The 16,681-nt window shown below is 39.9% G+C and overlaps 1 protein-coding gene across 9 annotated transcripts in view; it reads left to right on the plus strand.

Moving 5' to 3' along the window:
- Nucleotides 1–16,681, plus strand: part of PDE1C (phosphodiesterase 1C) — a 661,967-nt gene that overhangs the window by 569,384 nt on the left and 75,902 nt on the right. For all 9 annotated transcript variants that reach the window (XM_025380636.1, XM_025380634.1, XM_025380635.1 and 6 more), the window contains exons 12-15: nt 428–548; nt 10,805–10,886; nt 14,193–14,313; nt 15,952–16,127. In XM_025380636.1, coding sequence (XP_025236421.1) covers nt 428–548; nt 10,805–10,886; nt 14,193–14,313; nt 15,952–16,127 — 500 coding nt within the window. The remainder of the gene's footprint in view (nt 1–427; nt 549–10,804; nt 10,887–14,192; nt 14,314–15,951; nt 16,128–16,681) is intronic.

The raw sequence follows: 16,681 nt of genomic DNA on the forward strand, positions 1-16,681 counted from the left end.
AGCATAAAAGTTGTACCTATCACAATGAGGTATGTTTTCATCAGGGTTGAAAAAATAATAGAGGTAGTATCAGTTGTCCCCAGTGAGAATTTAAAATAATTCCCTGTGGGAAACTAAATTATCAGAGATCCCCAATGCAGAGGCAACACATAAAAGTCAGTTACTCTTGGATTCTTGCTGTCTTTTTGAAGGATGCAGTCATCCCAGAAATGGATTTGAGTCCAGAGAGTCCAATTCCGTAAATATGGAGACCAAGTTAATGAGTATCCCAGTTGTAGGATGAAATGATGTCTTTTCCTCAATTTAACTGAAGTGGGGTTTGAGATGGAAGAACAACAGAGATTAAAAACTTAATAATTTTTTAAAAACTCTTATTGAGGTTCTGAAGAGTGTGGTCATCATGTGTTTGGGTGCTTTTGGTTTACAGCATTGAAAAGCCAAAAGCCTTATCCCTTATGCTGCATACGGCAGATATTAGCCATCCAGCAAAAGCGTGGGACCTCCATCATCGCTGGACAATGTCACTCCTGGAGGAGTTCTTCAGACAGGTACCTTGTTGCTCTCTCTCCATCAGGGCTGTCATCACTGGATATTTGATGAATTTTGTATCTCAGTAATGCCAGGGTAAGGACTATTGAGATTACAGTAATTTTGGAGAGGGGAGGGGGACTCCACAGATTATTTTGCTTCCTGGTCATGTGATGTTTGAGTCTCACCTAAATACTGATTTTTAGGACATTATGGTATTTCTAGCCTATGCATTTCTGTTTGGGGAAAAAAGGTGTTTCCTTGTGGCAGTCTTTTGTCAAAATGTCATTTGAGGGGTTCTTTTACTTTTTTTTCTAGTAGCTCGACAAAATGACAGTTACTTTGGCATCACCCTGTAGGATTAAGATGTTAATCTTGAACTCATGTCTCTATTATAATTGGTTGGGTTGTTTCTTTCTAGTGGACAAGTCCATGATGCAAAATTCTAAACCAAATGTGGCAATTTGGGGTCAGGAAATCACTAGAAACTACTATTCCAATTATATTTAAACTTCACTACATCCTAAGTTCCAGAGTTGTGTTGTCTATAAGAATAGGCAGGATTGGTCTGGTGCGGTGGCTCATGCCTGTAATCCCAGCACTTTGGGAGGCCGAGGCGGGCAGATCATGAGGTCAGGAGATCGAGGCCATCCTGGCCAAGATGGTGAAACCCCATCTCTACTAAAAATACAAAAATTAGCCAGGTGTGGTGGCGGGTGCCTGTAATCCCAGCTACCTGGGAGGCTGAGGCAGGGGAATCGCTTGAACCTGGGAGGCGGAGGTTGCAGAGAGCCGAGATCGTACCAGTGCACTCCAGCCTGGTGACAGAGTGAGACTCTGTCTCAAAAAAAGAATAGGCAGGATCTTTAATTATTATAAATTGTTTAAAAACAAATTTTAAAACTGCATAGAGCTAGAGAAATAGAAAGGGAAATAAATTCTTGGCACCAAGGCCAAAATGTTTCCAATTCAAGCACGTACGCTAACCTTATCTCTAGAGGTGCTGCCATTCAAACATCTGCCTTCAGACATGCGGGCCTGAGATTGAAGGCATGATACATAGATTTGGGGATCTAAATTATAATTAATTCAAGTTAATATAGTTAATTCAGTTAATTCTTGCTAATTCAAGAAAGAGGTTCAACAGCATGGATTCAGAGACTTCTGATTCCATAAAACACTACTTAATAACACGAGTCACAACTTCATCCTGCAAACTGAGAAGAGATGGGCTCTTTTGCTATTTATTTAGATTTCTGAAAGACAATTGCTCTTGTGATAATTCTTACTCTTACATTTCAAGTTTGAATGGAGAAATTGTAGAAGGCATCTGTGTGTGTGTGTGTGTTTTCCTTCTGAAGCTGTACATACTATCTAGTAATGAAGTGGGGCTAGAGTTAACAGCACATTAAACAAATACCAGAAGACCCTTTCTTGGAGTTTATTTCAACTGATTTATGGCCTGAGTCTAATCAAATTGCTTCTCTAATTCCCTATGGTCTTATCTATGATTTATGTTGGGAGGGTGGGGGGAGGGAGGGATTTAGGATAAGGTTGGACCAGATGTTTTCTTAAGACCCTTTCGTTAGGAAATGCAAGGCATTTCCTTCACTCTGTCTATGGTGCACATGCACACATGCACACACATACGCCACAGCACCCTCAAGCTGTTATATGTGTATGTCAGCAGGTCCCTATTTAGTTTATGGTTAATTCTCTTTGCAGAGTCATTGCTCAGCCTCCCGGAGTAGTTCTCAAAGGGGACTCAATGATGTGGGAAGAACTAGAACTCTACAGGTGACTCTGGAAAATCATCCTTCACCAAGGGCTTCTTTTGAGCTATTTTTCCAAAGGCTATTTTTCTAATCGTAGTAGGAGGATGTTCTCCAAATCTCCACTCCCCCTATCATGCTTTCTTTGTTAATACTTTTGCAATATCACCCTTATTAGTCTGTTCTCATGCTGCTAATAAAGACATACTCAAGACTCAGTAATTTATAAAGGAAAGAGGTTTAATTGACTCACAGTTCCACATAGCTGGGGAGGTCTCACAATCATGGCAGAAGAGTAAAGGGATGTCTTATACAGCGGCCAGCAAAGAGAGAGAATGAGATCCAAGTGAAAGGGATTTTTCCGTTATAAAACCATCAGATCTCATGAGACTTATTCACTACCACAAGAATGGTATGGGGAAAACCGCCCCTAGGATTCAGTTCTCTCTCACCGGGTTCATTTCACAACATGTGGGAATTATGGGAGCTAAATTTAAGATGAGATTTGGGAGGGGCCAGGGTGGAATGATATGGTTTGGCTGTATCCCCACCCAAATCTCATATTCTCACATTTCAAAACCAATCATGCTTTCCCAACAGTCCCTCAAAGTCTTAACTCATTTCCACATTAACTCAAAAGTCCACAGTTCAAAATCTCATCTGAGACAAGACAAGTCCCTTCTGCCTATGAGTCTGTGAAATCAAAAGCAAGTTAGTTATTTCCTAGATACAATGTGGGTACAGGCATTGGGTAAATACAGCCATTTCAAATGGGAGAAATTGGCCAAATAAAGGGGTTACAGGGCCCATGCAAGTCAAAAATCCAGCATGGCAGTCAAATCTTAAAGCTCCAAAATGATCTCCTTTGACTCTATGTCTCACATCCAGGTCATGCTGATGTAAGAGGTGGGTTCCCATGATCTTGGGCAGCTCTGCCTCTGTGGCTTTGCAGGGTATGGCCTCCATCCTGACTGCTTTCATGGGCTGGCAATGAGTGTCTGCTGCTTTTCCAGGCACGTGGTGCAAGCTGTCAGTGGATCTACCATTCTGGGGTCTGGAGGACGGTGGCCTTCTTCTCACAGCTCCACTAGGCAGTACCCAAGTAGGGACTCTGTGTGGGCGTTTCAACCCCACGTTTTGCTTCCACACTACCCTAGCAGAGGTTGTCCATGAGGGCCCTGCCCCAGCAGCAAATTTCTGCCTGGACATCCAGGTGGTTTCATACATCCTCTGAAATCTAGGCGGATGTTCCAAACCTCAATTCTTGACTTCTGTGTGCCCACAGACTCAACACTCTGCAGAAATCTCCTAGGCTTAGGGCTTGCACCTTCTGAAGCCATGGCCTGAACTGTACCTAGCCCCTTTTAGCCATGACTAGCATGTCTGGGATGCAGGACACCAAGTCCCTAGGCTGCACACAGCCATTTTTTCCTCCTAGGCCTGTTGGTCTGTGATGTGATGGGCTTCCAGGAAGGTTTCTGACATGCCCTGGAGACATTTTCCCCATTGTCTTGTCTCCTTGTTACTTCTGCAAATTTGTGCAGCAGGCTTGAATTTCTTCTCAGAAAATGGGTTTTTCTTTTCGATTGCATCATCAGGCTGAAAATTTTCTGAACTTTTATGCGCTGTTTCCCTTTTAAAACCAAATGCTTTTTTTAAAAAATTATACTTCAAGTTCTAGGGTTTCTAGGGTACATGTGCACAACGTGCAGGTTTGTTACATATGTAAACTTGTGCCATGTTGGTGTGCTGCACCCATTAACTCGTCATTTACATTAGGTATATCTCCTAATGCTATCCCTCCCCCCTCCCCGCTCCCCACAATAGGACCCGGTGTATGATGTTCCCCTTCCCGTGTCCAGGTAATCTCATTGTTCAATTCCCACCTATGAGTGAGAACATGAGGTGTTTGGTTTTCTGTTCTTGCGATAGTTTGCTGAGAATTATGGTTTCTAGCTGCATCCATGTCCCTACAAAGGACACGACCTCATCCTTTTTTATGGCTCATAGTATTCCATGGTGTATATATGCCACATTTTCTTAATCCAGTCTATCACTGATGGACATTTGGGTTGATTCCAAGTCTTTGCTATTGTGAATAGTGCCGCAATAAACATACGTGTGCATGTGTCTTTATAGCAGCATGACTTATAATCCTTTGGGTATATCCCCAGTGATGGGATGGCTGGGTCAAATGGTATTTCTAGTTCTAGATCCTTGAGGAATCGCCACACTGTTTTCCACAATGGTTGAACTAGTTTACAGTCCCACCAACAGTGTAAAAGTGTTCCTATTTCTCCACATCCTCTCCAGCACCTGTTGTTTCCTGACTTTTTAATGATCGCCATTCTAACTGGTGTGAGATGGTATCTCATTGTGGTTTTGATTTGCATTTCTCTGATGGCCAGTGATGATGAGCATTTTTTCATGTGTCTGTTGGCTGTATGAATGTCTTCTTTTGAGAAATGTCTGTTCATATCCTTTGCCCACTTTTTGATGGGGTTGTTTGCTTTTTTCTTGTAAATTTGATTGAGTTCTTTATAGGTTCTGGTTATTAGCCCTTTGTCAGATGAGTAGATTGCAAAAATTTTCTCCCATCGTGTAGATTGCCTGTTCACTCTGATGGTAGTTTCTTTTGCTTGCAGAAGCTCTTTAGTTTAATTAGATCCCATTTGTCAATTTTGGCTTTTGTTGCTGTTGCTTTTGGTGTTTTAGACATGAAGTCCTTGCCCATGCCTATGTCCTGAATGGTATTACCTAGGTTTTCTTCTAGGGTTTTTATGGTTTTAGGTCTAACATTTAAGTCTCTAATCCATCTTGAATTAATTTTCGTATAAGGAGTAAGGAAAGGATCCAAGCCAAAAGAACAAAGCTGGAGGCATCACGCTACCTGACTTCAAACTATACTACAAGGCTACAGTAACCAAAACAGCATAGTACTGGTACCAAAACAGAGATATAGACCAATGGAACAGAACAGACCCGTCAGAAATAGTACCACACATCTATAGTCATCTGATCTTTGACAAACCTGACAAAAACAAGAAATGGGAAAAGGATTCCCTATTTAATAAATGGTGCTGGAAAAATTGGCTAGCCATAAGTAGAAAGCTGAAACTGGATCCTTTCCTTACTCCTTATATAAAACCAAATGCTTTTAACAGCACCCAAGTCACCTCTTGAATGTTTTGCTGCTTAGAAATTGTGTCTGCCAGATATCCTAAGTCATTTCCCTCAAGTTCAAAGTTCCACAGACCTCTAGGGCAGGGGTATAATGTTGCCAGTCTCTTTGCTAAAACACAGCAAGAGTCATCTTTACTCCAGTTCCCAACTAGTTCCTCATCTCCACCTGAGACCACCTCAGCCTGGATGTCATTGTCCATATTATCAGCATTTTGTTCAAAGTTATTCAACAAGTCTCTAGGAAGTTCCAAATGTTCCCACATTTTCTTATCTTCTTCTGAGCTTTCCAAACTGTTCCAACCTCTACCTGTTACCCAGTTCCAAAGTCGCTTTCACGTATCAGGCATCTTTACAGCAGCACCACACTCTACCAGTACCAATTTACTGTATTAGTCCATTTTCATGCTGCTGATAAAGAATACCCAAGACTGGGTAATTTATAAAGGAAAGAAGTTTAATTGACTCACAGTTCGACATGGCTGGGGAGGCATCACAACTGTGGTGGAAGACAAAGGAAAAACAAAGGGATGTCTTACATGGCAGCCAGCAAAGAGAGAGAATGAGAACCAAGTGAAAGGGGTTTCCTGTTGTAAAACCATCAGATCTCATGAGACTTATTCACTATCATGAAAACAGTATGGAGGAAACTGCCCCCAGTTATTCAATTATCCCCCACTGGCTCCCTCCCACAACACATGGGAATTATGGGAGCTACAATTTAAGATGAGATTTGTGGGGGAACACAGCCAAACCATGTCATGCCCTCTATAGCTAAGAGTATTTGGTCCATGGCTAAAGGATAGATAATTGCTAACTCATATAAGTTTGAGGTATTACAGTGATTCTTTTTCTAATTATCAGGAAGTAAAAATGAATTACTTAAACATATGAACATTTTTTTCCTCATAAAGGAAACCTTGTTTGCACATATATATACTCAAATAAAAATGTGCTGGAGGCAATATGAAAATAACCATATTGAATTTCTTGCCTGTTGGGAAGGGACTGTTAACTCATTGCACTGGAACTATTTTTTTGTAATTATAATTCAGTAAATTATTTTCATTGACTTAATATTTTAACCTAGATGCCATAAGCTATAGTAAGTAACACATGTAAGAGAAATGTTGCCTCAGCTCTTAACTATAGATTTTAAATTGGACAATTCAAATGGGAAATCTCAGTGGCACTATAGAGTGTTTTTAAAAATTACATTTGGAAAGTTGGGTTACATTTTAAAATAAGGGCATAGTCTCAGTGCTGATGGACCACACATTCCATGGTTTGCTAAGAGAGTAAGTTACATCTTCAGTTTTATAATCATAATTTACAAAATCCAAGCCACCGCCTCAGGGTACTTTTTGATGAAATATTGACTTTAAAGAAGTATAAGTTCACCTCATTGGTAAATACATCATGTTGTAAAAACTGTGAGGTTCATTTTCTTTGTATTGCTGTACAATTTTATATTTTACAAACATCTCTTACAGTTCTTTTAATGTGTCTATGGTATTTTTCCCATTTTTATTTATCACACATGTTGGTGAGTTTTTCCTTTTTCTCTATGAAATTATCAGATTGTTTTATTGTTTCTCTTTTTGTTTATAGTGCCTTCACTGGTCTTTTTATTTTTAGTAATTCAGTTCTCCTTTGAGCTGCTTCCAGCACAATCTGCATTAATGTGATAGTTCTAGTTTTCTTCTCTTTTCAGTATCTTTCCTATGCTCTGCTAGGTCTCATTCCCCTGAGCCCTTGTTCTTGATAATTTCAGGAGCTTCTTTCTGTTAATAGTGGCACCATTTTTCTGATGAGTGTTCCCCATCTGCTGTTTGAAGTTCTCTATTCCTGCTTTTGCTGCTGATGTTATAATACTTCCTTCTCCTCCCTTTGCTCTTTTTTATTTATCTCTTCCTTCCTCTTCTTCTTCACCTTTTTCCTCTTCCCCTACATCTTCTCCATCATCTCTTTGTCCTCTTGCTTGTACTCTTCCTTCTGCCCCTTCTCTTCCTCCTGTCTTTTCTTCTTCACTTTGTTATTATTATTTACCATCTTTGAGTGAAATGTATTCTTTTCAGGTCAACTATTTGCAGATTTGTACCACAGGGCAATCAGAGCAGTAGTATTCCAAGCTATTTAGAGTTGTCCTTGGTTTATTATGAGGGTCCTATGAAGTGGTGTGTGAGTGTGTGTGTGTGTGGTGTGTATGTGCGTGTATGCCTTGACTTTTTCCTTACTTTTGTAGGGCCTCTTATAATTCAATGTCTATTCTCTACCTAGCCTCTTGGCATCTTGCCTCATTCCTCTTTGATATTTACAGCATTTGGCAGCCCTTTCTCATATAGTTTTGATTTGAGATTACAGATTTTCACTTGGATGTGTGATTGCATTTCTTTTTCTTACCCTCCTCATTTTGAGGTGATAATTTCTGAAAGAGCTAAAACTTTACTATGCTATCTTAAATCCAACATCACAATGCCTTTCTCATATGTTGTATTTGTGTCTTCCTCCTCTGAGAAAGAAGAATATACGTTGCTGTGCTTTGTTCAACCTGATCCTTCTGTTTCTTTCCCAAACATTTCCTTTTTCTTTCTGAGAAGACTCACTTGAGATATTACCTAAATGTCTTTGGAAGCTCTTGCACTGACAGGTGCCATCTTCTCTGAACTTCCAATACAGATGGGGCCCTTGTTTCTTTTGACTGGTTTGCTGCCTACATATAGCTACCCCCAAATGTATAACAACACACATAAATGGAAGTTTTGAACTCACTCATGTAAAGTATAGGACTCATGTTTCTTGATTGGCAGGTGGTTCTATGATAAGCAATGATTTTAGATCATACTCTGCCATCTACCTGGCTTCCAAAGTGCTTGTCTACATCAAACCACTAAATCAGGGAAAGCATGGAGAAGTAGGCATAAGAGATGTTGTAGGCCTGAACTGCTGAACTGTGGCAGAAATGCATCCCTTCTCTTCTTCTGTTATTGAGCACTAACTGGCAGTGATTCTGGGCAATGGAGTCTAGCTGTGTAGACAGGAAATGGAGGAGGAGAAGAATAGGGGTTTGGTTAACAGCTACTTGCCTAATTGCTCTCTTTAGTTTGTCTGTCGTAAATGTCTGAGTGACCAAAGGAACTTGAGTGTTTCTAACCAAATTAGTCTTCTCATTTATTCAACAGATATTCATTATCTTCCTTCTGCATGCCAACTGCATGACTTTGTCAGTTGGAGTTATCTTAACCCCTACTGCAGGAATGATATTTGATTTTCTGAGCTGTCCTGGAAGAAAAAAATGAGTGATTTTTTAAAATCCTTTGTGTAAATAGAGAATTTTGCCCTCTTTTGAAAATGTTGACCTCTTCAATAAAGAGGAAAGTGTATGAATAATTTTAAGCTATAGCTATAGAGTCATACAGTATGGTGTTATCACTCAAGTTGGATTCATCAGTAGAAGTTTATTCCTCTACATTATTATCAGCACTGTTTTTTTTTTCCAATTCATAAGTATATCTGCTTTCCAAAGGGAATTCAATTACCTCTGTTTTAAAAATAAGCTTTTATTAGTTGAGTCTACATAGCTCAATTAAATACAAAGCATGTAAATTATGTGTATATTTGGGTATGGACAAGTTCATGGAATTAGAGTTATTTAGTATCAGGTGATTGTTCAATAATGAAATCCAAATTGGTGTTTATACTTTAATAGCCAAATGGAGAGTGTTCACACCCTCCCCATTAAAATGTACTGACAGAACAATTTGTATCCCTGCTACGTGGGAATAAAAAGGGTTTTATTTGTTTTAGCTGAACTATCCCACCAAACCATCTACATCACTAGAATTTATGTTATAAACACACTTCCTTTTCTACATATCACCTAGGTAGAAATCACTCAAGAGGAAATCATTTTTATCATGCCACTTGAGAGAGTAGTTTTCAGTAGAGCGTACTTAAATAAAGAAGCCATTCGTCCCCTGGGGTGTCGATATAGGAAGAGGGTGCAGAAGGAACTGAGCCACTTAGGGACTATTCCTGAAACCCTTGGATGTCCCCAGCTCCCATTGTGACCCCACTGTTGAATTTCCTTAGACACACACTCCTTTTCCGTCCTTTCAGTTAATGCTGCATTGAGCCAACATCTGTTCTCTTCGGTAGCATGCCTTAGAAGGAAGAATCATCCAGTTTTGAACCAGGCCTGGTTGCAGGTTGTTACTATCCTTTATTTGCTATTAAATTAATTTATTGACAGTACTTATTATAATCAGAATGTATTAGGTGAACAAATTCACTAAAAGTTTCTCGAATCTTGACCTTAAATATTAGAGCCACCTGTTGGGAAACAACAGTTCATTTTATTTATTTACATGCATTTTTCTCTTTCATCCTTATAACCCTATGAGGTAGAGATTACTATCCCACATTTGACAAGTGATAAAAACTGAAATGCATGGAAAGAAAATAACTTACCTATGATCTATCTCACATCTGGTAGGAGAAAGAGATTCAAGCACAAGTTAGTAGCTACTATCCTGAGCCAGTAAAATGAATTAGCACAGCTTTACTACTATAAGAAGGGTGACATATTTTTTTTTTCCTTTCCTCTGGGGGTATGACAAGTATTAAGCCTCAGGCCCAAGTTTTTAGAAAACATCTCCATCATTATTTAGACTTTTCATAGTACTTATTATGGTGATGCTTTTTGGCAAGATTGAGAATATATTGGTCGGACAATTATGTTTTATTGTTGTCTAACTTCATAGACACAAGCAATTATTTATTCTGACTCTTTTTGGTCCACTTTTCATTATGGACTAACCTCTGAGGTTAAGAACCGAGAAGCACTTGCTCCAAGTGTGTGTGACTTTAAGTAGCACTAGGGGATCAATCTCAATCAGTCCAGTTTGAATTTTAGTTTCAAACACTGCCCACATCTGGAAGGAGTTCACTAGCTAGACAAAGACCACAGGTTGACCCAGGATGACTTAGGAAAACACAGAAATTCTGCCTGCAGTGCTGGCTGTAGGCCACAAGACATATTTCCTGTTGCCTTATTTTCCATGGAGGTCATAGTACTGCCCAATGAGGCTTTCTTTACAGCAGCATGAGCTTTGTAGTTGGATGGAACTATTGGATCCCAGAGGGCTACAGCCTTTTTTTGTCTTTTATGTAGAGAAGAAGTCTCCATAAAGACTTATTATATAATGTAATTGTAATAATTAAAATAAAGACCAGTGGCCTCTGTGGTGGCAGAAGTCTCTAAATGAAATCTGGGTGACCCAGGCTACTGTTCCTTAATTTACTATGACCTTTTATTTTTCCAGGGTGACAGAGAAGCAGAACTGGGGCTGCCTTTTTCTCCTCTGTGTGACCGGAAGTCCACTATGGTTGCTCAGTCACAAGTAGGTATGTGTTTGCCAGCTCTTTGGTTAGAAGGAAGCACCAAAGCAGGAAGCCTATAGAAGTAAGCACAGATGCTCTGAGCAGTTCTTTGACTGGGAAACTGGCTCCATTCTGCCGTGTTGTGCTCATGGCTCTGCCTGATTGGATTTATGGAACCACTCTGTCCATTCTTCTCCCTGGAATGTGGCTGTTCATGGGAGAATTGGACAATGATACTCTTGGTGTCTCTGTCATTCCCTGTCAAGAGAAAGAGGGGGTTCCAACTCTCCAAGGAGATAACAAATGTCATTGGCAGGAAGCCCATTCTACTCCATCCCTCCATTCTGCGTGTAGCACTGTAAGCTGCCAAGGCATTTCTACTCACTGATGCTTCTTCTAGCCCCATTTTCAGGACAGCCTCGTTTCCTGGTTGAATCTACTTCCATGAATGGATCTTTCAAAATATTTTCTTCCTTCTTTCCTGTCTTCCTTCCTTTCTTTTCTTTAAAGCACTTTTTTTTTAGGTAAGGATAACTTTTGAATTGCTGATAACCATAATATATGCATTTAAAAAATCTTCATCTATGGGAGAGGGCACCAGTGCCCTATCTGAATTAAACGTTGTCAGTGATCTCCACCTTTGAAAAGTCTGAAATCATTTAAGAAAATTCAATAAGAATTATGGATTTTTCTACTTTTGTTTTGAGTGCTTATGCTTTTTAAATAATATATATTGAGTCTTCATATATTGGGCACTGCTAGACATGGTAATAGATGTTATAGGAACAAAGACAAATTATACATGGTACTTGCTCTCAAACACATTAAACCAGTATTGAGTGATGGGCAAAATGTTACAAAAACAAAAATCTGTTAGAATGTTATAACGCTAAGGTAGACTTTTGTACATAGTACAATAAGGTACACAACAGAGTGTGTGAGCCATTAGGTTTATTAAGGGGTAATATTTGAGTTGAGTCCCAAGAAGTGCGTAGGCATTGTTTGGGCAAATGGTGATCTGTGTTGGAGGTGAGCTAGGGGTGGGTAGAAGGTCATTCCAGGCAGAGAATGTAGCATATACAAAGCAGGGAAACTTAAAACTGCCTGGTATGGTCAGCAAATTCTAAACATTTCCATATGGCAAGAACATTGGGTAGGGAGTAGGATGTAGTGAGGGACGTATCAAGCCCAGATTTTATGTAGTGTTAATAATAGCATGTGTTTATACTTTCTTGTAGGAAATGAGGGCATATCTAAAGAATTTTAAGTGAGGTTAAAAATATATAAATTTATGTTTTAGCCTGTGGGCTTAATCTGGCCCACCACCTGTTCTTGTAAATAAAGTTTTATTACAACACAGCTAAGTGCATTCATTTACATATTGTCTATGACTGCTTTTGCACTTCAGTGGCAGAGTTAAGTGGTTTTGATAGAGATGATATGGCCTGCAAAGTCTAAAATAACTATCTGGTCCTTTACAGATAAAGTTTGCCAACCCTGTTTTTAGAAGATTTCTTTGCCAGTAGCATGGAGGATTAATTGGAGGATTTTCAGTAAGATTAGAGGCAAGGAAACCAGTTGGGTGCCTCCTACAGGATTACAAAGAAGAGATGATGAATATCAGAACTAAGGTAGTAACAGAGCCTCTCCAGAAGAGAGGTGGCACATAAGGTGTCAAGGATTTGACTGAATGCAAAGCTGAGATAAAGGCAGAACTCTAGATTAAGTGGTTGGACTATGGTTCCATTTATAAAGGTTGTGGGGAATCTTATGAGTTAGTTCTGGTTTGGACATGTTGAGCTTAGTTTGTCAGGGAAAAAAAAGGCAAAAGTAGTGTCATCAAATACTTTAGTTTCAGCTTAAAACTACACTATAATTAATCGTAATACACAATACATACTACACATATACAATTACAACACTATATTAGCCATAATACACATTTGGCTATCACTGTTTCCTTGTCAGTCAGGACACTATTGATATTTGGTTGAGACAGTTCTTGTTTTGTCAATTACATTGTAGGACTTTTAACATCCTTTATGCTCAGCATTAATGCCAGCTTTACTTCTACCTGGGCCATTGTAAAAACTAAATATGCATTCATACATTTCCAGATACGACCTTCAAAGGAGAATGGGCATTTCCTCTGGTTGATATTTAGTTTCCTTCCAGTTTTCATGTGGCTGTGTAGGGAATTACCACCGTCCCCACTAGCTTCAGCTCCTAGTTTTTCTCCTGGTTGTCACAGAATATTTGGGTGTCTGAGCTGTTAGGACAATCTCTGTAGCCCAACTTCAGCCATCTCTCTAGCATGGTGATCTCACAAAGGTATAGTTCTAGGTCTGAGCTCTCTTTCACTTTCCAATTCTGTTTCTTCCAACTCTGTTTGCCCCCTCCCATCTAGATGCACCCCCTGTACCTCAAAGTCCAGCATATATGAACCAAAGCCCATTGTCATTTCTTGGCCACATTCTCTTTCCATTTTCTGTTTTCCCTGCTTTGTTGTTGGAGTGTCTTTGGCAGATCCCATACAGAGGCAGTACCACCTCCTGCTGTACGGGTATCTGTGCCTGCTTTGCATTTCCACTTTATAGTGGCACTGGTTCCAGCCTTCTTTATCTTTTTTTTTTTTGAGCAATTGCAATAGCTTCTAAATTATTTTCTCATCCTTCTCCCTTCCTGCTTTCTTCATTATTATCTTGCCAGATTAACTTTCCAAAGAACATTTAAAAACTCTTATGACAATGCTGCTCAAACATCTCCAGGAGCCTCCCGTGTCCACCTAAGTCCCAACCCTCTATCTGAATACTTAGAAGCTTCCCTTCCTAGAGCTGTCAATAACTTGCCTTCCCAAGCTTTCCTTCCACAAATCCAAAAGAATCCCTACTCCCTAGTCAGTCCCCAGACACATCTTACACCCTCCCATCTCTGTCACTTGGCTTTTTCCATTCCCACTGCCCAGAGTGAATAGCCACATCTTCCTCTCCACCCATTCTTAAGGGCTCAGCTCAAATGTCACAACTTCAGGCAGGTCGTGTTGTTCGGTCTTAGTCTTTTACAGAGTTCCTATCACAGTGCTTGTTCTGTAGTGGGTGTTGAGTATTTCATAGGTACTTTATTGAACTGTATCCTGAAAAGTCATAGGAAGTTATGTAGGAGAAATGAAACTTGACATGTAATATTCAAATCAAGGAATATAGAAAGTGAATAAGATCAACCCATTCTCTTGTAATCTGATCTGGAGCTTCTAGATCAGTTTCTTCTGGAAAGTATGGAAAAGCCCAAGGTAATATGTGGTTCCTCTGAAGCATTGCCGTTTCCCTTCAGGTTTCATTGATTTCATCGTGGAACCCACCTTCACTGTGCTTACGGACATGACCGAGAAGATTGTGAGTCCATTAATTGATGAAACCTCTCAAACTGGTGGGACAGGACAGAGACGTTCAAGGTCAGTGGGGAAGCCTGAGGGCTGGGGGTGAGGTTGGCCTGTCCTTGAGGATAGAATTCTTCTTTTGCTGGGGATGGGGATGGTATGTCATAATGACATTTGCCTTAGCTCCTTCTCATAAAAATTTGTCTGCCTCTTTCCTTTTCTCAGAGGAGTTGAAATTGTATTATCCATACTCTCTAAGCTAAACTGTTAAGAGGTGCCCAAGGTCTAAATCATAACCAGCAGGAACCTGGTGCTGCCCCTCCACCACCCCATTTGGTGCATGTTTACCTGCTGTGCCCAGACAATCCTTGCTTATGTAATACTCCACAAAGACATTACCACTCCTCGAGAGTACTTACAAAGAAATGAAACTGACATTCATTTCAAGGTTTGCACAAAGAATGAAGTAGAGAAAAAGAATCGAAAGCTTGAAATCACCTTCTACCACCGCATCATTATATCAAGGGTAGATCAGTAAAGAGTACAGGCTCTAGAGTTAGAATGCCAGAGTTAAAAACTCCTGACCTCATCACTTACTAGCTGTGCAATCGCAGGCAAATTGTCTCACTTCCCCCATCTGAGAAAACGTGGATTGTAATACTCAGAGGTGGCTGGGAAGATTAAATAAGATATTTAATCTATGTTAAACCTTACAACAGGGTCTAGAACAGAGGAAGTGCTAGCTACAATAAAGTCTTTATTAGATATACTACTACTATTACTACTACTATTAATCTCCTTGTTCATGTAAAACATTGGGCTTTGTCATAAAGGAGGAAGAAGAGAAATGGAATGAATAGGAAAAGGAGAAGCAAAGAGCAGGAAAAGGAGTAAAGACAGACAGGGGGACCCCAGGGATGCTCCAGATGGATAGACCCTCTTAAGTTTGCTAACAAGGAGGACAGAGCCCCTGGCAGAGTCCCCATGGCCCCACAGCTCTTCAGGCAGTGACTGAAATATATTCTGCTTGTCTAGTCCATCATGAATTTGTGTTCCTACCAGTCATTGCTTTAACCACTTGGTAGCAGTATTACTTCTTTGAGATTTTCCAGAAAAATGGTACTTTCTAATATTTACAAAGTTACCCATAAGGTCTTTTGCATGACCTAGTCTCTCACTATCTCCATGCTGTCCACATTTCCATCTTCTTCCAGCAATTTAAGGAAATTATCACTTCCCCTGGATTTTGGTATACTGGGATCAGAAAGACCCTTGCAGGGGAATGGTAGAGCTGGAAAGAAAGAGGAGCAAGTTGCTAGGTAACTTGGAAAAGTGGTCAGTGTGGAAGCAGATGGGTGAACTGCAGAATTAAGTGGATGTCCCAGTTCAAATTAGTCAGTTTCAGAGAATAGAGCAGAGAAAATTCACATGAGGGGGTTCTGGTTATTGGGGAAAGAGAAGAGGCCAAATAGCAAGGAAGAAATATGAAGAATATAGAGACTCTTGAGACTGCAATGTTGATATTTTTCCTGCTGAAAATTCAGAATTTTCCACCTGTCATATGTGGAAAATAGAATAATTATAAACCTCAGGACCCAGAAATTTCACAGCAATAACTTGATGAGTGCTAACCACTCCTCCCTGGGCTAGTTCATTGGCAGACATTTTCCAAACACTAACTCTCTTCTTTGGTATGATTTTTTTGTTTTCCAGTTTGAATAGCATCAGCTCATCAGATGCCAAGCGATCAGGTGTCAAGAGCTCTGGTTCGGAGGGAAGTGCCCCAATCAACAGTTCTGTCATTCCCATTGACTATAAGAGCTTTAAAGCTACTTGGACCGAGGTGGTGCACATCAATCGGGAGAGATGGAGGGCCAAGGTACCCAAAGGTAACATGCCACAGACCTGTCCAAGCCAATTCAGCACCCAGTTGTAAAACAAGGTTGTCTTCCCTGAGTTATGTGTGTTACAAATAAAGCACAGTTGCTCAGGATGCAGATTCAAATTGCTGAATGTTAGAATCTACCATCTTCTGATCTTCATAATATCTACCAATCAATGCATGATAAAATGCAGCAGACCTGCAAGCCTCCTGACATGATGCCCTTTATGCTGTGACACTAAACTCCTTTTTCTGGTATGAAGACTCTACAGGAGATGGGTGTTATTATTTCTTGATTTCTGCTAAACCATCTTGTCGTTTTCACTTGATATCATGTGGCACAACTGTGAGGCTTTTATTTCTTCTTTTACCTAAGTAAAGACCTGCTAATAGCCACCTTGCCTTGGCCATTATGTTGGGATATAAGGAGCTTTAATTTTCTTACATGCATTTCTATATTCCTTTCATATTCTCAGTTTCCCTTCACTCATTGCTCAAACCATATATATGATCTTCTAAGATGATGGTAAATTGTTGGTAAATAGAAATTCCCTGAAGTAG

The sequence above is a fragment of the Theropithecus gelada genome, chromosome 3 (assembly GCF_003255815.1).
Source record: "Theropithecus gelada isolate Dixy chromosome 3, Tgel_1.0, whole genome shotgun sequence".
In the NCBI taxonomy this organism is placed as follows: domain Eukaryota; kingdom Metazoa; phylum Chordata; class Mammalia; order Primates; family Cercopithecidae; genus Theropithecus; species Theropithecus gelada.